The sequence below is a fragment of the Lampris incognitus genome, chromosome 9 (assembly GCF_029633865.1).
Source record: "Lampris incognitus isolate fLamInc1 chromosome 9, fLamInc1.hap2, whole genome shotgun sequence".
In the NCBI taxonomy this organism is placed as follows: Eukaryota; Metazoa; Chordata; class Actinopteri; order Lampriformes; family Lampridae; genus Lampris; species Lampris incognitus.
The window spans coordinates 37,905,325-37,926,563 of NC_079219.1; the positions used below are offsets into that span (position 1 = coordinate 37,905,325).

At 43.8% G+C, this 21,239-nt stretch overlaps 1 protein-coding gene across 2 annotated transcripts in view; it reads left to right on the forward strand.

Moving 5' to 3' along the window:
• The first annotated feature begins 2,588 nt into the window (after nt 1–2,588).
• Nucleotides 2,589–21,239, forward strand: part of hace1 (HECT domain and ankyrin repeat containing E3 ubiquitin protein ligase 1) — a 28,212-nt gene continuing 9,561 nt past the window's right edge. Inside the window, exons 1-11 of one of the 2 annotated variants that reach the window (XM_056285732.1) lie at nt 2,589–2,838; nt 4,462–4,516; nt 4,730–4,819; nt 5,035–5,139; nt 6,588–6,663; nt 11,417–11,548; nt 12,291–12,373; nt 13,638–13,734; nt 13,841–13,942; nt 14,178–14,284; nt 15,605–15,755. In XM_056285732.1, the coding sequence (XP_056141707.1) occupies nt 2,748–2,838; nt 4,462–4,516; nt 4,730–4,819; nt 5,035–5,139; nt 6,588–6,663; nt 11,417–11,548; nt 12,291–12,373; nt 13,638–13,734; nt 13,841–13,942; nt 14,178–14,284; nt 15,605–15,755 (1,089 nt within the window). In that variant the 5' untranslated portion in view covers nt 2,589–2,747. The remainder of the gene's footprint in view (nt 2,839–4,461; nt 4,517–4,729; nt 4,820–5,034; nt 5,140–6,587; nt 6,664–11,416; nt 11,549–12,290; nt 12,374–13,637; nt 13,735–13,840; nt 13,943–14,177; nt 14,285–15,604; nt 15,756–21,239) is intronic. The other variant, XM_056285734.1, reaches the window with a different exon arrangement.

Genomic DNA, 21,239 nt, shown 5'->3' on the forward strand with positions numbered 1-21,239 from the left:
ATTTTTTTTTAAAATTAGGTCCACAGGGAAGACTGCCCCCTGCGCTAGAAATGTGCTGACAAGCAAGGAGAGTGTGCTGAGAAGGTGGAAGGAGTACTTTTAGGGGCTGATGAAGGAAGAAAATGAGAGAGAGAGAAGGTTGGATGATGTAGGGATAGTGAATCAGGAAGTGCAGTGGATTAGCAAGGAGGAAGTGAGGGCAGCTATGAAGAGGATGAAAGGTGGAGAGGCAGTTGGTCCTGATGACATACCTGTGGAGGCATGGAGATGTTTAGGAGAGATGGCAGTGGGGTTTTTAACTAGATTGTTTAACACAATCCTGGAAAGTGAGAGGATGCACGAGGAGTGTAGAAGAAGCATACTGGTACCGATTTTCAAGAACAAGGATGATGTGCAGAACTGTAGCAACTACAGAGGTATAAAGTTGACCAGCCACAGCATGAAGATATGGGAAAGAGTAATAGAAGCTAGGTTAAGAGGAGAGGTGACGATTAGCGAGCAGCAGTATGGTTTCATGCCATGAAAGAGCACCACAGATGTGATGTTTGCTTTGAGAATGTTGATTGAGAAGTATAGAGAAGGCCAGAAAGAGTTGCATTGTGTCTTTGTAGATTTAGAGAAAGCATACGACAGGGTGCCAAGAGAGGATGTGTGGTATTGTATGAGGAAGTCGAGAGTTGCAGAGAAGTATGTAGGAGTGGTGCAGCATATGTATGAGGGAAGTGTGACAATGGTGAGGTGTGCGGTTGGAATGACAGATGGGTTCAAGGTGGAGGTGGGATTACATCAAGGATCGGCTCTGAGCCCTTTCTTGTTTGCAATGGTGATGGACAGGTTGATGGACAATGTAATATTCTCTAGAATATAATAGCCCGTTTGGCTATAAGGTTGATGTGATACAAGCACTCCTATTGGCTGTTAAGTTAGCTGCAAGCTGATTGGTCCATCTGACGCATGAGGGCGCAGGGGAACCACATAATCGTCAGTCTATGTTTAGCACTCAGACGAGTCACTACTGCGGAGCTAGCTACTGTATGATTGTAACCGTCACCGTTGAAATAAAAACACTGAACTATAAAGTCGTTGTCGGATCCCTCCATATAGACAGAAAGTCAGACAGACAAGATCAGGCAGGAGTCTCCATGGGCGATGATGTTCGTGGATGACATTGTGATGTGTAGCAGGTTGAGGAGAGCCTGGAGAGGTGGAGGTATGCACTGGAGAGAAGAGGAATGAAAGTCAGTAGGAGCAAGACGGAATACCTATGCGTGAATGAGAAAGAGGACAGTGGAATGGTCAGGATGCAAGGAGTGGAGGTGACAAAGGCATATGAGTTTAAATACTTGGCGTCAACTGTCCAAAGTAACGGGGAGTGCGGAAGAGAGGTGAAGAAGAGAGTGCAGGCAGGGTGGAGTGGGTGGAGACGAGTGTCAGGAGTGATGTGTGACAGAAGGGTACCAGCAAGAGTTAAAGGGAAGGTTTACAATATGGTTGTGAGACCAGCTATGTTATATGGTTTGGAGACAGTGGCACTGACGAAAAGACAGGAGGCGGAGCTGGAGGTGGTAGAGTTGAAGATGCTAAGATTTTTACTGGGAGTGACGCAGAAGGACAGGATTAGGAACGATTGTATTAGAGGGACCGCTCAAGTTGGACGGTTTGGAGACAAAGCAAGAGAGGCAAGATTGAGATGGCTTGGACATGTGTGGAGGAGAGACGCTGGGTGTATTGGGAGAAGGATGCTGAATATGGAGCTGCCAGGGAAGAGGAAAAGAGGAAGGCCAAAGAGGAGGTTTATGGATGTGGTGAGGGAGGACATGCAGGTGGCTGGTGTGACAGAGGAAGACGCAGAAGACAGGAAGAAATGGGAACGGATGATCTGCTGTGGCGACTCCTAACGGGAGCAGCCGACAGTAGTAGCAGTAGGAAGACTGCCCCCTAATGGCCCACCAACACCACTTCCAGCAGCATCTCAATTTCCCCGGGAGGTCTCCCATCCAAGTACTAACCAAGTAAGTCCACACCTACTTAGCTTCTGTCATTCGGAAGAAGGAGGGTACATGTTGATATGGCTGCCGGCGTAGTGGTAGTCAATTGTTTTCACAAAAATCTCAATTAATGCATTTTCACTTTAAAATGCCCAATCCGCATTCACACGTGCGTGACACAGTGCTATTGTGTAAACATTAAATTCGCATCATAAAAAGACATGCGTTAGATTTAAAATATATATGAGTGGTCCACACCTCCGATGAGCTGGGGTTGATCAACCTTCCATGAAACCATTAATATAACAGTAGTTAGAGTCCTTGGTGAGTTGAGACCATTGTACTGCAACTACATTGAATGATGTAACTTTACGACACACAACCATACTTTTGTTTTTGCTATTACAAAATCACGTTAAAGCAACAAAACTCTTAAAGATACTAAGATTTACTATTGAGAGAGGACAGCTCTGCGTCACACGGTAAATACATGACTAAACAAAAAACGCCACCCTGTAAGAACTACATTACCCAGAGGGCGCATCCTTTCGACGTCAGGAAAACAGGAAAAGCGAGGCTTGGCATGTAAAGCGGAAAAACCAAGAGGCAGGAAAATGACTGTGATTCACGGTGGCTAAGAGACGACTATCCTCGTTTGAACAGGATGGATGAAACCCGAGAACAACACAACTATTTTACGCAAAAATAAACATAGTCGAGGCTTTGTCCCCTCGTTTCATCCTAGTTTATCGTTGGCCTATGATGGAACGGGCGATGGAGCAGCTTAACGTACAGCTCAATAGACTGACGCGGTCCCTCAGGCGTGCGAGGACAGTGGAGCTCCCGGAAGGTAGGGTACATATCCGTCCGTCCATCCGTCAGTTGATCCGGGAAGGTAGGGTACACGTCCGCCCGTCCCGGAAGCGAGTTTTCGTTTCCTGGGGTGGCGACGGACGAACTAATTTTGGCTTTCAGTCTCCTTTCCCTAATCTTAGCCATAACCAATTTATGCCAGACCCTAACCCTAACCTCAACCTTACCCTAATTTGAACCTTAACCTTAATCAGTAAGGCAAAATTGGCCTTTTTCCTTTGTGACATTGCTTCGCCAACCTAAGACACGAAAATTAGCGAATTAACAGACGGAGGGTACACATCCGTACATCTCAGGAGGGAGGTGGGGCACACATCCGTCCCAGAAGCGAGTTTTCATTTCCTCGGGTGGCGACGGAAGAACTAATTGGCTTTCAGTCCTTTCCCTAATCTTATCCATAACCAGTTTATGCCAACCCCCAATCATAACCCTAACCTTACCCTAATATGAACCTTAACCAGTAAGCCAAAATTAGCCTTTTTCCTTTGTGACATTGTGTCGCCAACCTAAGAAACGAAAATTAGAGGATTAACAGAAGGTAGGGTACACATCCGTCCATCCCGGGCGGCAGGGTACACATCCGTCCACCCCGGGCGGCAGGGTACTCATCCGTCCACCCCGGGCGGCAGGGTACTCATCCGTCCATCCCGGGCGGCAGGGTACTCATCCGTCCATCCCGGGCGGCAGGGTACACATCCGTCCACCCCGGGCGGCAGGGTACTCATCCGTCCATCCCGGGCGGCAGGGTACACATCCGTCCACCCCGGGCGGCAGGGTACTCATCCGTCCATCCCGGGCGGCAGGGTACACATCCGTCCACCCCGGGCGGCAGGGTACTCATCCGTGCATCAGGACCGAGGCTGCACAGCAGAGTATGCTGAAGACATATTGCTACTGTGGGCCCGTAAAGTTGGTGCTTAGTGATGTATAAAATGCTTCGCTGCCCTGGCCTGTCATTCAGCCTCTCAACCTGCTGTATCGCCTAAGGTCTTGAACACTTAACACACAGCCTACCTCTTCACTATAGTATAGCTGTGCTACATGAAAGTCGCGATACCGCCACATTGACCCTTTCTCTGACTATGACGTTGCATCTAATATATCAGTGCTGTATGTTTGCCATTTCACACCCCGGTGAGTGCAAAATGTCTGGATTTCAAGGGAGCTAAGGCAGGTCGCTGTTGGTGCTGGGCGATATGTAAAATATTGTTATCACGAAATTCATGGGGAGTTTCTCATGATATCGATATATATATCACGATATCTGCTTACACATGCACCATATTTAAAAGTCCAATGGGGGGTTCATAATAATGAACTTTAAAGTAATGTAAGTATATTGAAAACTAGTTGTCAAATGATACACCCTCAAATATTACAAACCTCATTTTTTGGAAAAAAAAAGGTCTGTGATTCTTATCATTAATTTAGACAACAGACTCTGTATCACAATATGATATCAAAATATCTTAATCATACAATACCACTGAGAGACAATAAAGGATAAAATTGAATTAGCATTTCCTTGCCCCAGTGGCTGTTGAGTTGACACCTTGACATCCCACCTCAGACCTTACGCTTGTGTTTTCTCCCATCACAGACAATGAGACTGCTGTCTACACACTTATGCCAATGGTCATGGCAGACCAGCACAGGTAGCGTATGATGAGAATCAAAACCAAGCACATATAGTGTTGTCACTGTCACAGCATCCCAGGAGAAATGAAACAAATGTAGCCCATAGTTGCATGCTTTACAGTCTTGTGCCTAGTATAGCAGGTCTTTTCCATATGGGTTGAATGTTGTGCTGTAAATACTGTGAATGCACTGTTTGCTGTCATTAATTTGAGTCTTTCTGGTCCCTAAAGGTCAGTGTCAGAGTTGCTGCTGAATTCAAAGTTTGATGTGAACTATGCCTTTGGACGGGTGAAGAGAAGTCTGCTACATATAGCTGCCAAGTAAGACAATGGCTGTCACTGTTATGTCTCTTATGAGTGGCTGCATATTCCCTAACTTCCTCTCTTAAGATAGTCTAACCTTAGTGGTTTAACATTGATAGATATGTAGAAGAAAACTGTTCCATCATCTGTTAAAGTTGACCTCCGACTTTATGTTCGGGAAATGGATGTCTTTTTAATGGGTTTTCTGACTATGATTTACTTTGCCTGTTAAGCTGTGGCTCAGTGGAGTGCCTGGTTCTGTTGCTGAAGAGAGGAGCCAACCCCAACTACCAGGACATCTCAGGCTGCACCCCCCTCCACTTAGCTGCCAGAAATGGGTAAGATCCTTGTACTTCATTCACTGTGCCATCACAATGTATTGTTTATGTATTGTTTACTCAAGCAATGAATGCCTTTTTCTGGGTTTAAATCATCATCAGGCATTCATATAACATCGAAAGGCTGTAACATGACATTTTTAATGGACAAAAAAAACAAAAAAACCAAAAAAAAAAAAACGACCAGCATTACCAATACACTCCATCAAAGGTAAATTTAAAACCTTTATTGCGGAGGGCAAGATATGGTCAGAATGTGTCAACCTATATACATGATCCTGAAGGAGGCTATTTTGGTTGACATGTAAATTTACTGCAGATGGAGTGCCTTGGTTATGCTCTTTTTGCTGTTGGTTGTTTACCCACATTTTCAATAGAGCACCTGGCAGGTTACAGATCCATGCAGCGTTGTTTTCTCATGTCAAGTCTTGCCCTTTTTTAGATTGTGAAAATGTCCTATCTTTAAAAATGCTTGGTCATATGATTTCACTTTCAGATGAGCAAATATTCAATTGTAAGACAGCAAAATATGACTCATTTAGCTCAGTGGCAACATGGTCGGGACAGGGATGTGCCATTTTAAATGTATAAGACATACTGGGGGAGTGTTGTAGTGGTGGCCAGATCCAACTCAAAACTAACACAGCTCTAATGTAAATTATAGTCAGCAAAGCTGGACTGATACTTATGTAACTAGTCTGCGGAGGTGAAATTCCTTCGGAGAAAGCAGGTTAGTATCTCCTACCTCCCTCTCCTCCTCTTCTGCTTTTATTCTCAGTACTGCACAGTGTGCCTAGTCTGTTGTTGTACGGCTGGCTGGACATTCTGTGTACCTTGGTTGATCTATTCCCCCTTGTTGTCACATGATTGTTTTCTATTGATAATGTCCTTGTGCTGTTTTATGTGCATGCTGTAACTGCTGGTTGGTGCTGGGAGCTAGCAATAGGAGGTTAATATTCCACCACGTAGTGACAGCACACTATGTCTGTGGTGCCATCTTGGATTTTCATCTTGTACTTCTCCTTAAGTTTCATATAATGGTATTGTTATAACAGTGAAATGATACTATTACTGTCCACCAGAACAGTGTTTTAAGTGATCAGTTTTTAGGAAAAAAAGCACCTCAATTGTAATTTTCTAGAATAGATGAGATAAAATATGATCCCATTTGTAGTCTTCTGTCTCATTATGCATGTCAGAAGTTCTTCTAGGCATTCATAACCTAAATTGTTCAACTAAGGAGCTGCAGTGAAATGGCAATAAAAACAATAAATTAGTACTAAAAACTGGCTGCAATTTTGGAACAAACAACAGTGGCTGTGTTGTCTTTGTGTATATGTTCATGGTTTGTTGATGGTGATGGTAACAGAAGGTGCTTTAAAGCATTTGAATGGCCCCTTAAAACAGCCTGTCACTTATAAAGTGCTTCATTCCACTCTTGATTACAGACAGAAGAAGTGTATGGGCCGACTACTGGAATATAATGCTGATGTCAACATCTGCAACAATGAAGGACTGACCGCTGTAAGTAGCCTATAATTCTGCCTTGGGTTTGATGCTGTTTTCAATGTTTGCACTTACTGCTTTCATTATTGTTCTTTTGGGGCCATGGTTGGTACCGATTTGCCATTGCCATCGTCATTCACATTGACCTAAGAATGTTTTACACACTACCTGTTGCAGCCCAAATTCAAAATGGATCAAAGAGATTTTTCTTACCAATAATTTGCGCAAATGACCCAAGAATGTCAAAGTTGAAACATGTTTTAAGAAAGTTTTGCAGATTTATTTAAAATTAAGTACAGGAGGATGGTCATTAAAATAAGTACTCGGCTCACAGGTCAACACTGTAGAACTGCCTTGGGCAGCAGCAAGTATGCTATTTCCCGGACTATAAGTCGCTGTTTTTTTACTCATCTGGCTGGTTCTGTGATTTATATTCCAAAGCGACTTATACAATGTGTTGTCAGATGAATACACTGCATTTCAACTAAGGCTTGTAGATGGCACTGTTTAATCTTGTGATTCAATTGAAAATACTGTACTAGAGGACTGCATTGGGATTTGTTTTTTTTAATGTTTTTTTTTAACTACTTTATTAATCCCCGTAGGGCAATTCTTTTCTGCATTTAACCCATCCTAGCTGTTTAGCTAGGAACAGTGGGCAGCCGCCGTGCAGTGCCTGGGGACCAACTCTATGTAGTTCTTCTTGCCATGCCTTGTACAGGGGCACAGACAGGAGTATTAGCCCTAACATGCATGTCTTTCTGATGGTGGGGAAAACTGGAGCACCCGGAGAAAACCCACCGTAGACACGGGGAGAACATGCAAACTCCACACAGAGGACGACCAAGGATGACCCCCAAGGTTAGACAACCCTGGGGTTCGAACCCAGGACCTTCTTGCTGTGAGGCGAAAGTGCTAAGCAATGGGCCACCGTGCCACCCTACATCCTGTGGAACCCAATGCAGATCTCGTGGGAGCAGGCAGTTTTAACTTTGCTGCAGGTGGGAGTGGGTGGTCAAAAAATAAACTGCGGTCCCCAGAATTGAGCTAGCTCTAACCAGAACAAGGGAGTCAATGAATGAAGTTGAAAAGAATATCAAAACAGGTCAAAAGCAAAGCATGACAAGACAAGTCTGACATTTGGAAAGATTTCTCAGTTGTTACTGACAAAGTTCAGGAATCAGGAATACTGTATTTGTCATTTCATTTCATGTACTTCCATACATTGAAATGAAATATAATTTTCCTCAGCCCACAGCAGTGCAACACAAAGACAAAAACACATATCCAAAAACTACAAGAACTTCAAGAACACACATACTAACACATATATCTAAACTAACACATATAGCCAAAAAAAAAAAAACCCCTCACTGTCCAAGGGAATGAACACCAGCCAGGATGACTGTCAGAACTGCTGGTTTACATGGGTTAACAGTTAGCGTAGCCTGCCCCGCTTCCGTGTACTGTCAGACTGCCCGCAGTGTTACTTCCTCGGTCGCAGCTCCAGGCAGGGCTGTGGCCTTTGGGTCCACAAGACACAGTAGACCCAGCTCTCCCAGCCGATCCAGTGCCTGCTGTCCCAGCCAGACACCCTCGACAGACCTCCCCGCGGTTCTGTCAAACCGCTCCTCTGTGTTACCTCCTTGGTCACAGTTCCAGGCAGGGCCGTGGTCCCTGGGCCCACAAGACGCAGCAGACCAAGCTCTCCCAGCCGATCCAGTGCCTGCTGTCCCAGCCAGACACCCTCGACACACCTCCCCGCACTCCACACGACGACACCAAAAACACCACAGCCAGACAAGGCCGCCGCCAGACCACCCTCGGTGTTATCGGAACTGTCGGTCTGCATGGGCTAACAGTTAGCTTAGCCTGCCCTGCTTCTGCGTCCTGTCAGACCGCCTTTGGTGTTACCCCCTCTGTCACAGCTCCAGGCAGGGCCGTGGTCCCTGGGCCCACAAGTTGCAGCAGACCAAGCTCTCCTAGCCGATCCAGCACCAGCTCTTCCAGCCATCAAACGAACACAAAACTTAAAACGCAGTGTGGACAACGACACTGCATGGACAGTACTCAGTGAGGCTGCCGCAAATGTGAATTCGCGCCGCCATCCTCCCACACCGGTACTGGATGAGGCCACTGCAAACGTGAATTCTTGCCGCCATCTTCCCACACCGGAAGCGGAAGGTGGAAACAAACTGGACTTTGTTAGTTTTGACAAATGTGCAAAAGTATTGATCTACAACAGGCACAAATGTGGCACCTCTGTGGCAAATGTGGCAGACCTGCTCCATTCTCCACAGTTAAAAGTAAGCTCTTTCACAGAAAAAGCACATCTTCCTGCTCATATTAAACAAGGTCCTATCCAGAAATGTGTCGCACTTTGCTGTAGAGACATTTGGCCATATGACTTTGTCACCAGGAAAGGCTCTGTTGACATAGAATAGAATAGAGTAGAATAGGGTGGAGTAGAATAGAACGCCTTTGTTGTCATTGTACAGACTACAACACTGATCAGTGCGTTAGTAGACACAGGGAAATGAAATAAAATAAACCAACCCCATCAAAACAGCTACAACACATGTTCTAAAATAATAAGTAAAATAATGTAATTTTGCCCTAGAATAGGTTTACTTATTGCACTGTTGTAATTGCACTCATATGAATGTAATTATGTACTAGAACGTAATTTTGCTATGTTATTACTGACAGGTATGCTTCTCTTTATAATCTGTTTTCCCTGCTGGATGGGAGAGGACACAAAATCTATAGAACTCTATTGTGCGGGTGTGACTGGTCAGAATGTTTGCGGGTGCAGGTGGGAGTCTAACACAAACATTGCGGGAGTGGGATTAAGAAAACAGTCCCACGCAGGGCTCTATGCTATACCACCATATACATGCAACTTATACACTGAAGCGACTCGTATATGTTTTTTTTCTCTTCCTCACAACAACGCATTTTTTTGTAGTCCGGGAAACGTGGTATAGTTTGGATTCTTGGGCACATCTTTATCTGCTTGGAAGATCTTAGAAGGGGATACTCTTCAGTTGGGGATTTGGGGATTTTTTCTCCCTCTCTTTGTAAAAGCGTTCAAGCTTGGTCAAGTTGCATGGGAGAGCTTAGCCCTGTGACAATCTTCTTTTAAGATTGTCACAGGATATATACCAAGTCCAGCTGCACTCGATTCAATTCCTTTGGATAACCATGACCTGGATGAATGAGAACATTCACAGACATCTTCTTTTAAGCTATTCCTACACATTTTCAATGGGATTCAAGTCTGGGCTTTGCTGGCCCACTCAAGGACTTTAACATTGTTCTTCTGAAGCCGTTGCAACTTTGATTCAGCTTTGTACGTAGGGTCATTATCCTACCAGATCATGATTTATCCCCTCAGTCTAATGTCTTGGGCCCTCCCGAGGGTAGGTTTCCATCATGACATTATTTCCGCTATCCTTACAAATCTCCATATCCTTGCTGCTGAAAAGCACCTCCACGCGATGGTTACACCACCTCACTCTGCGGTTGGGATGCTGTTAGATAGTTGAGGAACTTTGCTTGGTTTTCGCCAGGGAGACAAAGACTGCAATTTTCATTCAATTATACATCTGAATCTATTTCATGTCATGCTTTCTTTCATTTGCCTTATATGTAAATTCTTGTCATGCAGTTGTTATTTTTTTTCCTTTTCGGGTGTGATCTCGTTTGGCTTCTTTTTCACGTAGCTAACATTTTTGAAGTGGTACACTGACTGTTGTCCTTTTAGCAAACTCTACCACCAGAATAAAGATAAGAAATCAGGAACACTTTTATTTGTCATTTCACCTCATGTACTTGCACGCATGAAATGAAATGAAATGGCGTTTCTCCCAGCCCACAGCAATGCAACATAAAGACAAAAACACATATCCAAAAACTACAAGAACACAGATATTCAAACTAACACATATATAAAAAAAAAATCAATGTCCAAGGGAACGAATGCCAGCCAGGATGACTGTCGGAACTGCCGGTCTGCATGGGCTAGCAGTTAGCTTAGCCTGCCCCGCTCCCGCATCCTGTCAGACCGCCCTCAGTGTTACCTCCTCGGGCGCAGCTCCAGGCAGGGCCGCAGTCCCTGGGCCCACAGTGCAGCAGACCAAGCTCTCCCAGCTGATCCTGCACCAGCTCTTCCAGCCATAAAATGAAGACAAAATGTAGATACAGACGTGGACAAAGACACTGTATGGACGGTACTTGGTGAGGCCGTTGCGAACATGAATTCGCACTGACATCTTCCCACACCGGATTGGGTTTTATTAAACCCCCCCAACACACACACACATTTGTGTTTTCTGGATTAAGTTTCAATCCTTTGAAAGGCCAAAGTTTCTGCATTTACATCCACTGAAATCTGTTAAACCTTGAAGATGCATATGGGTTTCATTTAAATCATGCCCTTTCACCTGAATTTGCCACAGATGGAAAATCAAGTTAAAATTTAATTTTAAGCTCAAGTTAGTTAGTTCAGTTTGAGCTTTCACTGCATAGGGGTGAAACACTTATTACCTGCAGGTATGTCGTCTTTTCATTTTTGGTTGATTTCTTTGCAAATATGTAAATAAAAAATCCACTTTCACATTTATACCATGTCGAAAAAAGATCCCTATTTTATAAAGATGAATTCAAGATGCAGCACTAAAACATGGATTAAGGGGTTGGAGAGCTTTGTGCATGCCCTTTAGAGAGTAAAACTGATAAAGACCTTGTTCTTTTGTGCCTCTACCTTTAGATTCACTGGTTGGCGGTGAACGGCCGCACAGAGCTGCTCCATGATCTGGTCCAGCATGTGTCCAACGTGGATGTGGAAGATGCCATGGGGCAGACAGCCCTACATGTCGCCTGTCAGAACGGACACAAGACTGTGAGTTGATTGAAAATATAAAATCTAGGGGCATCCAGGTAGCATGGCAGTCTACTCCGTTGCCTACCAACACGGGGATCGCTGAATCGAAACTCCGTGTTAGCTCCGGCTTTGGTTGGACGTCCCTACAGACACAATTGGCCGTGTCTGTGGATGGGAAGCCGGATGTGGGTATGTCTCCTGGTCGCTGCACTAGCACCTCCTCTGGTCAGTTGGGGCGCCTGTTTGGGGGGGGGGGGGGATTGGGGGAGACTAACGTGATCCTCCCATGCGCTACGTCCCCCTGGCATAACCTCTCACTGTCAGGTGAAAAGAAGTGGCTGGTGTTGACTCCACATGTAAAGGAGGAGGTATGTGGCAGTTTGCAGCCCTCCCCAGATTGGCAGAGGGGGTGGAGCAGCCACGGGGATGGCTCGAAAGAGTGGGGTAATTGGCCAGATACAATTGGGGAGAAAAAAGGAGAAAAAAAATCCGAAAAGAAAATACCATATCTATGAAAGCAAATACACCTACAACCTTGGGTTATTTTTTTATTTTTTATTTTGGGTATGGCTGCCATCAGCTTCATAACAGCTATTCCTCAAAGAGGGTGACCTAAATATATAAGAAGACATTTTGTCAAGTCCTTGTAGTTGGATGTTGACTGTTTCTGTTTCTCATTTCCTCTTCGTCACTGACCTATTTTTAAATCATTTCGCAGTGTGTCATTTCGGTTGGTGTTTTTCTGTTTGTTCCTGTTCAGACGGTGCTGTGTCTCCTGGACAGTGGAGCTGACATCAACAGGCCCAATGTCTCTGGAGCCACACCTCTCTACTTTGCCTGCAGGTAGCTGCAGGTTGCTCAGAGTAATTCACTGGTGGGATTTTAATGGTCAAGATTCACACTGTATTAGAGGCCTGCATGGATCTAAACTTTAGGCCCTAGTCCGGCCCTGGCCCTAGACCAAGGGTGGGCAATCTTATCCAGAAAGGGCCAGTGTGGGTGCAGGTTTTTGTTCCAACCAAGCAGCTACACACCTGTGTCTCCTAATCAAGTTCCTCAGCAAAGACTCTGCTGGTTGATTAGTGGGATCAGGTGTGTAACTGCTTGGTTGGAAAAAAAAAAAACCTTCACCCACACTGGCCCTTTCTGGATAAGACTGCCCACCCCTGCCCTAGACAGACAGGCCCAAGTCTTGAAGCTTATGAGGATTCCTGACCCTAACCTGAACTGAACCCAATGCACACTTCACAGACCTACATGGTTCTGCGACAAATAGGTGAGAAGCAGAACGAGAACATAAAAACGTTCTGGTGAATACAAGTCGAGTGTGTCACATCCAGCTCGTGATCAGCCCCTGGTGGACACAGAAACACTGAGTTAAATGGCACTGTAGCTGCTTTGTTTTTCAGCAGCCTTCAGAAGCATATTTGGTGGGCATTTATCTTATGTCAGATGTCTTGTGGGTAAAAAATGGGATGGGGTGGCGTGATTCCACTTCCTGGTAGCTTTTTTCTTTATTTGCTGCAGAAAGGGGCAGTGTGTGTGTGTGTGTGTGTGTGTGTGTGTGTGTGTGTGAGTGAGAGAGAGAGAGAGAGAGTGACATTTATAGGTAGTATTGTAAAACATTTGACTTAGTTAGTGGAATCCACATTTTAAGGGTTTTTAATTTTCGTTGATTAGGTGTATTGTTAATTTAGCTTAAAGCCAAAGCCCTAACAAAGCTAGTGGTGTGAAAATCGGTTTTAATGTGTCAGTAGCATCAGGCCCGTCATGCCTGGGTCAGGCTGCTGACCTCTCAGTGGTTATTAACTATGCCTTTTTCTTCTGGCTTATCATTATGAACGGGTTGCTTCCCTTTAAGACCTGTTTTTCTTGTTACTACTCTGTTAACCTTAGCTTTGTTATGAACAGAGGGCTCATTTAAATCCCACCTTTAAACCCATTTATAACCCTTAAGCTTTGGATTCTTCTTGACTTCCCTTGTCTTATACTCATTTTAGTAATTTTATATTTGTCTGATTGCCTCTTTTGTTATCTTTAAATTTCACAAAGCTTTATAAATGAATTAACTGGACTCGACGTATTGAAATTTTATGTTATTCCACAGCCATGGCCAAAGAGACACAGCACAGATCCTGCTCTCTCGAGCTGCCAAGTACATGGCTGACAAGAATGGAGTCACTCCTCTTGATCTCTGCGTGCAGGTGAGCGTTAGCAAAAGGCCGTTAACCCAGCCCAGTTTCACCCTCCCTTTTTCTCTGTCTGTCTTTTGTCTTGAACTCAGCCACTGTTCCTCCTGTTTGTGTTCAGGGCGGATATGGAGAGACGTGTGAGATTCTGATCCAGCACCATGGCAGACTGTTCCAGACCCTCATCCAAATGACACAAAATGATGACATTAAAGAGAATATGGTAAAGCCACTTTGTTTTTTTTCTTCTCTCTTTGTGACCACAGTCGCTTGTAAACCATGCCTACACGCTTAAAATGATTTTGTGTGTGTGTGTGTGTGTGTGTGTGTGTGTGTGTGTGTGTGTGTGTGTGTGTGTGTGTGTGTGTGTGTGTGTGTGTGTGTGTGTGTGTGCGTGCGTGCGTGCGTGCGTGCGTGCGTGCGTGCGTGCGTGCGTGCGTGCGTGCGTGTGTGTGTAGCTCAGGCAGGTTCTGGAGCATGTTTCTCAGCAGAGTGACAGTCATTACCAGAGGATCCTGACCAGTCTTGCTGAAGTGGCTACCACCAATGGACACAAGCTGCTCAGGTAAATCCTGATATAGTATCATTAATGCATAGAATAAATACATATCTGCAGATTGTGTAGACAGTCTTTGTAGGTCTGTAGTGCTGTCTTTTTTTGGGGCAGGGGGTGGGGGGGTGTCCTTGTGTCCCTTGTGTTAGCACTAGAACGACCGGGATTTTAGTCCTACCTAAACGACCACGAGCGGTCAAAATGACCGCCAGTATTTAAACTCTATATTCTGTCAAGATAAATACCAAGTTGAGATATTAATGCATTGCATATGTTAGTATGTCTGATAGGAAACGCATGACACCAAAATTATAATTTTAACAACTATCATACTATTTTTAAACTATTTAAACTTCAGAGAAACATGGTCGAACTTGAATAGCAAAATTGAAAAGTGAAAATATTACCTGAAAAACAAAAAGGAAACACGTATTGCTAATCTAACAAGTAACAAGGCCTATGAAACATGAAATATAAAAAACTTGGTTTTTAAACTCTATATTCTGTCACGATAAATACCCAATTGAGATATTAATGCATTACATATGTGAGTATGTCTGTTAAGAAACTGACACCAAAATGAACATTTTAACAACTTTTAATACTATTTTTCCAAACAATTTAAAAATGGCCACTGTCCAACGACTGTAAATACAGCAACACATCGGTGGTAGTGATGGTGCAGCCTTAACGGCGTCTATAACTAGATATATTGGCAAAAATCAAGTTTAGACTATTTCTCTGCACTGGAGAACGCTAGTGTGTTTCTAGGACAGAGCAATAAACTTCGCGAAGGAAATGACGCGATCAACACGCGTCATAAATAGTGACATGACGCGCACGATGATGCGCAAATTACGCACCATCTTTTTGACCACTCATGGTCGATTTAGGTAGATCTTATCATAACTTTTTTGTGCAATTGATCTAAAACTCATTTTAAATGCAAATATATGCATTATTAGGAGCATTCAGGGAGCGCCAGGTCTGTGTCTTTTTCTTTTCATAGTTATTAAACTTTGAAAATCCAAAACGGTAAAAATTACCGGCTTGGTCGTTCTAGTGTTAAAGCTGAGTGAGCCAGAGCACAAGAATTTCATTGTATTCTAATACACATGACAATAAAGTTGTACTTGGACTTAAACTTGAATAAATTTTTGTTACCTCATTTCCATAGTGGATATATTTACTAGTCTTTAATCTTATCTAGAAGAGCACATGCTCTGCATTGCTTGCTAATATGATTTATTTTGTTTCATGGAACACACGGAAGATGTGTGACATGCTTTGCTGCTGACATCTGCTTTCCCCTTTTCCCCTTTCCTTTCCCAGTCTTTCAAGCAGCTATGAAGCTCAGATGAAGAGCCTGCTGAGAATTGTACGCATCTTCTGCCATGTTTTCCGCCTAGGTCCATCCTCTCCTAACAACGGAAATGACATGGGATACAATGGGAACAAAACCCCTCGCAGTCAGGTCTTTAAGGTTAGCAGGAGCTTTGGTGCGCGCTCAAATAAGTGCATGTCTTCTGTAAAGTGGGGTCATATGGGGGTATAAAGTGCACCGCATGTTGACTTAATAGTATGGCAGTCTGTACATCTGCACAGCCCTGCATTGTACCTCATCATTGGGATATAGAGAATGGTCTTTGTAGCAGAATGTACAGTGCATCCGGAAAGTATTCACACCCCTTCACTTTCCCCACATTTTGTTATGTTACAGCCTTATTCCAAAATGGATTAAATTCCTTTTTTTTCCTCATCAATCTACACACAATACCCCATAATGACAAAGTGAAAAAGGTTTTGCAGAAATTTTTGCAAATTTGTTAAAAATAAAAAACTGAAATATTGCACGTACATAAGTATTCACACCCTTTGCTATGACACTCAAAATTGAGCTCAGGTTCATCCTGTTTCCACTGATCATCCTTGAGATGTTTCTACATCTTGATTGGAGTCCACCTGTAGTAAATTCAATTGATTGGACATGATTTGGAAAGGCACACACCTGTCTATGTAAGGTCCCACTGTTGACAGTGCATGTCAGAGCAGAAACCAAGCCATGAAGTCAAAGGAATTGTCTGTGGACCTCCGAGACAGGATTGTATCGAGGCACAGATCTGGAGAAGGATACAAAAAAATTTCTACAGCTTTGAAGGTCCCGAAGAGCACAGTGGTCTCCATCATTCGTAAATGGAAGAATTTTGGATCCACCAGGACTCTTCCTAGAGCTGGCCGCCCAGCAAACTGAGCAATCGGTGGAGAAGGGCCTTGGTCAGGGAGGTGACCAAGAACCCGATGGACACTCTGACAGAGCTCCAGCATTCCTCTGTGGAGATGGGAGAACCTTCCAGAAGGACAACCATCTCTGCGGCACTCCACCAATCAGGCCTTTATGGTAGAGTGGCCAGACGGAAGCCTCTGCTCAGTAAAAGGCACACGACAGCCCGCTTGGAGTTTGCCAGAAAGCACATAAGGACTCTCAGACCAGGAAAAACAAGATTCTCTGGTCTGATGAAACTAAGATTGAACTCTTTGGCCTGAATGCCAAACGTCACGTCCGGAGGAAACCAGGCACCTCTCATCACCTTGCTAATACCATCCCTACAGTGAAGCATGGTGGTGGCGGCATCATGCTGTGGGGATGTTCTTCAGCGGCAGGAACTGGGAGACTAGTCAGGATCGAGAGAAAGATGAATGGAGCAAAGTACAAAGAGATCCTTGATGAAAATCTGCTCCAGAGCGCTCAGGACCTCAGACTGGGGTGAAGGTTTACCTTTCAACACGACAATGACCCTAAGCACAGAGCCAAGACAACGAAGGAGTGGCTTCGGGACAAGTCTGTGAATGTCCTTGAGTGGCCCAGCCAGAGCCCAGACTTGAACCCCATTGAACATCTCTGGAAAGACCTGAAAATAGCTGTGCAGCGACGCTCCCCATCTAACCTTACAGAGCTCGAGAGGATCTGCAGAGAAGAATGGGAGAAATACCCCAAATATAGGTGTGCCAAGCTTGTAGCTTCATACCCAAGAAGACCTGAGGCTGTAATCGCTGCCAAGGGTGCCTCAACCAAGTACTGAGTAAAGGGTGTTAATACTTATATGTACATGCAATATTTCAGTTTTTTCATTTTTAATAAATTTGCAAAAATTTCTACAAAACCTTTTTCGCTTTGTCATTATGGGGTATTGTATGTTGATTGATGAGAAAAAAAAGGAATTTAATTCATTTTGGAATAAGGCTGTAACATAACAAAATGTGGGGAAAGTGAAGGGGTGTGAATACTTTCCGGATGCACTGTATATAATTGGAACCTGAGAGTTCAATATGTGGCGGCCTGTATTCTTGTTTGATTGACAGAGATGCCCATGAAAGTCTGACAGAGAGAAGCTGTATGTGTGAACAGGGAATCGCCAGCATTGCCGGTGTTAAACCAAAGTCTTTGACCCGTCAGATTATGTGACCTTGCCCTTAAAACACACTATTTCGGCTGCCACCCAGATGCTAATCCCAATTTTAACCACACCAAGCTAACATCTAAAACTGTCTCCAACTTAATGGCTAAACTCAACCATCTCTAAATTTATGCCTAAATGAAATCTGTAACCGGCTGAAATAGCACGTTTTAAAAGCTGGGTCACATAATCTGATGGGTCACAGTTTTTGGTGTAACACTGGAACCCCCCCCACCAAAAAAACAACAAAAAAACAAAAACAAAAACAAAACAAAACAGATAAATTAAAAGAACAAAGTAATAACTTTAATAATTGTATACTATTTAATAATTTAACAATACTTTTTGGTAATAATAATTAATAATAATTTAATGATAATTCAATGTTATTTAATTAATAATTGTGTAATAATAATAATTAATCATTATAATCATATAATCATCACTAATCATAATAATTGTGTGTTTAACGTAATAAACAGACTTGGCAATGAGAAATGGCCACTGACACATGACATCATGGGTCACAAATTTTTAATTTCTAAATATAAAATAATATTTAATTAATAAACCATATTAGAATAATGTTGAAAAAAGTAAATGTAACTTTTTTTTATAACTATAAATGTGTGATTGCCATACTTTGAGTACCAAACAACCCATCAGTGAACTCGTGGCTCGTCCTTGTGAGTACCAAACAACCAAACCTTTCAACAACCTCTGCTGACTGCAGGCCCCTGCAGCTCAACTCATTTCATCCCTCCTCAGGTGGGTTTGACTTAAGCAAGTTTGGCTGTAGTTGTATTACATGATATATTTTTACTGCTGGTATTGTTGTAATTTCAGTTTTATTAGTATAACTCAACAAAAATGTAGCAAGTTTCTAATAAGGGTAAATAATAATGCAGGCTTTGGCTTTATATGTTGCGAGCAGTCCCGAAATCAGTCTATTGCCAAGTTGGGGAAATCTGATTCTGTCAAAGTCCAATTTGCACCTTTTGATCCTGTTCCAGTTTTTCAGCTAAAGATGGTTGAATAATTCCACTTCAAACGCAAAGAAAAACTTTGTTTCGATTAAACAGAGTTTTTTCTTTTGCCTTCCAAGTTTTTTTTTTTTTTGGGGATTTTCCCCCCTTTTTTTCCCCAATTGTACCTAGCCAATTACCCCACTCTTCCAAGCCGTCCCTGTCGCTGCTCCACCCCACCTCCCCGCACTCCACACGACGACACCAAAAACACCACAGCCAGGCGAGGCTACTGCCAGACCACCCTCGGTATTATCGGAACTGCTGCGTGGGCTAGCAGTTAGCTTAGCCTGCCTCGTTTCTGCGTCCTGTCAGACCACCTTTGGTGTTACTTCCTCGGTTCACAGCTCCAGGCAGGGCTGTGGTCCCTGGGCCCACAAGATGCAGCAGACCAAGCTCTCCCAGCCGGTCCAGCGCCAGCTCTCCCAGCCGTCAAATGAAGACAAGACTTAAACGCAGATGTGGACAAAGACACTGCATGGACGGTACTCGGTGAGGCTGCTGCAAACGTGAATTCGCACTACCATGTTCCCACACTGGTACTGGGTGGGGCCACTGCAAATGTGAATTCGTGCCGCCATCTTCCCAAACCGGAAGCGGAAGATGGAAACAAACTGGACTTTGTTAGTTTTGACAAATGTGCAAAAGTATTGATCTACAACAATACTTTTGCACATGTGGCACCTCTGCGGCAAATCTGGCAGACCTGCACCGTTCTCCTCGGTTAAAGTAAGGTCTTTCACAGAAAAAGCACATCTTCCTGCTCATATTAAACAAGGTCCTATCCATAAATGTGTCGCACTTTGCTGTAGAGACATTTGGCTGTATGACTTTGTCGCCAGGGAAGGCTCTGTTGACATAGAATAGAATAGGATAGAACAGAATACCATAGATTTGAATAGAACGCCTTTTTTGTCATTGTACAGAATACAACACTGGTCAGTGCGTTAAAAAACGCAGGGAAACGAAACAAAATAAAACAACCTAAGCTAGCGCAGTAATCAGGACACATACCTATATCCAACTTCCCACCCACAAACACGGTCAGTTGGTGTCTGTAGGGGCGCCTGACCAAGCTGGTGTAGCAGGCCAGATTAACCCCCCACCAAACTATACCTGGGTATAGTCTGGCCTAGCCTAAAATATACCCTGGGGTATAAAATAGCCCAGGCTGGTTTATACACCGGGGTATATTTTGGGCTAGGCCAGACTATATCCCTCTAGTCCAGATTATACCCCCCCCCCCCCCCGCCGGGTTACAGAGGGCACTATTTCAAAACTCGTATGTGCAACTCAATGTGGAAGAGACTCAACTCAGCGTGGAAGAGACACATGGATGACATTGGAACACTTGGTTCGGAAGCAGGGGCCATCCGCCGGTGGTTCCCCTTTGACACTAGAGAGAGGGCAGTGCGATCGGGTTATTTTCAGACTGTTTGAACACCTGTTAGCGTTTGGTGGAGTTCAGAGTTCAGAGAATTTAGCACTGTGGTTATGTCAAGTAGTCTAGATTGGTTCAGAGTCCTGAGAGCTTGTAGTTATTTGAGTTCAAAGTTCTTCATGTTCAGAAGATGGTTTCTTCTTCAGCGTACAACTAACGGTCAAAGACTTTCAAGTTGCTAGGAGTTTCACAGCAGAGTATTTGCAAGGTACATACAAGAAACTGCATGTACCCAGTCCAAACATAGGTTACAATGGCAAGAGCATAAGAGAGAGAACAAAGGGTCTCTGGGACCCTTTATTGATTAGTATGATTTACTAATATAGCCTTTTTATTTCATTTTATTTTATTTTGTAGCCTCCATTTTATTCTAGATTCTTCACAGTTCCAGATGGTTGGCACACGCTGTATGATAGTTTATAAGGTTGTGTCATCAGCGTGTGAAATAAAATCAAAATTGAATACTGTATCCTTGATTATTTTGTGTATCTGAGTGTGGTGGGTATAATCTGGTTTAGAAGGGTATGAAATAGCCTAGCCTAAATAATACCCCGGGGTATAAACTGGACTAGCCCAGAATATACCCGGGGTATAAAACAAGTTAGCCCACTTTAACCCCAGGTCTGAATGTGGGGGGTATAATCTGGCCTAAGGGGATATGAAATAGCATAGCCTAAATAATACCCCGGGGTATAAACTGGACTAGCCCATAATGTACCCGGGGTATAAAAGCGGCTAGCCCACTTTAACCCCGGCCCACTTTAACCTAGGGTGTAGTCTGGCCAGGGGGTATATCTTGGACTGTTACACCTGAGGTAACACGGGGATTCAAACCGGTGATCCCTGCATTGGTAGGCAACGAAAAAAACTGCTACGCTACTCGGACACCCCTAGCCTTCCAAAAGTTGAACAATGACGCTAAGACTGACTCACTCCATTGGTGATGCAGATATGTGTAAGACAACAATATGCAGCAGGAAGCACCAGAGTTGCTGGGGAGAATTTGGTGTCCCAGTTGTGAGTTACAAAGATATTAATATTTGCAG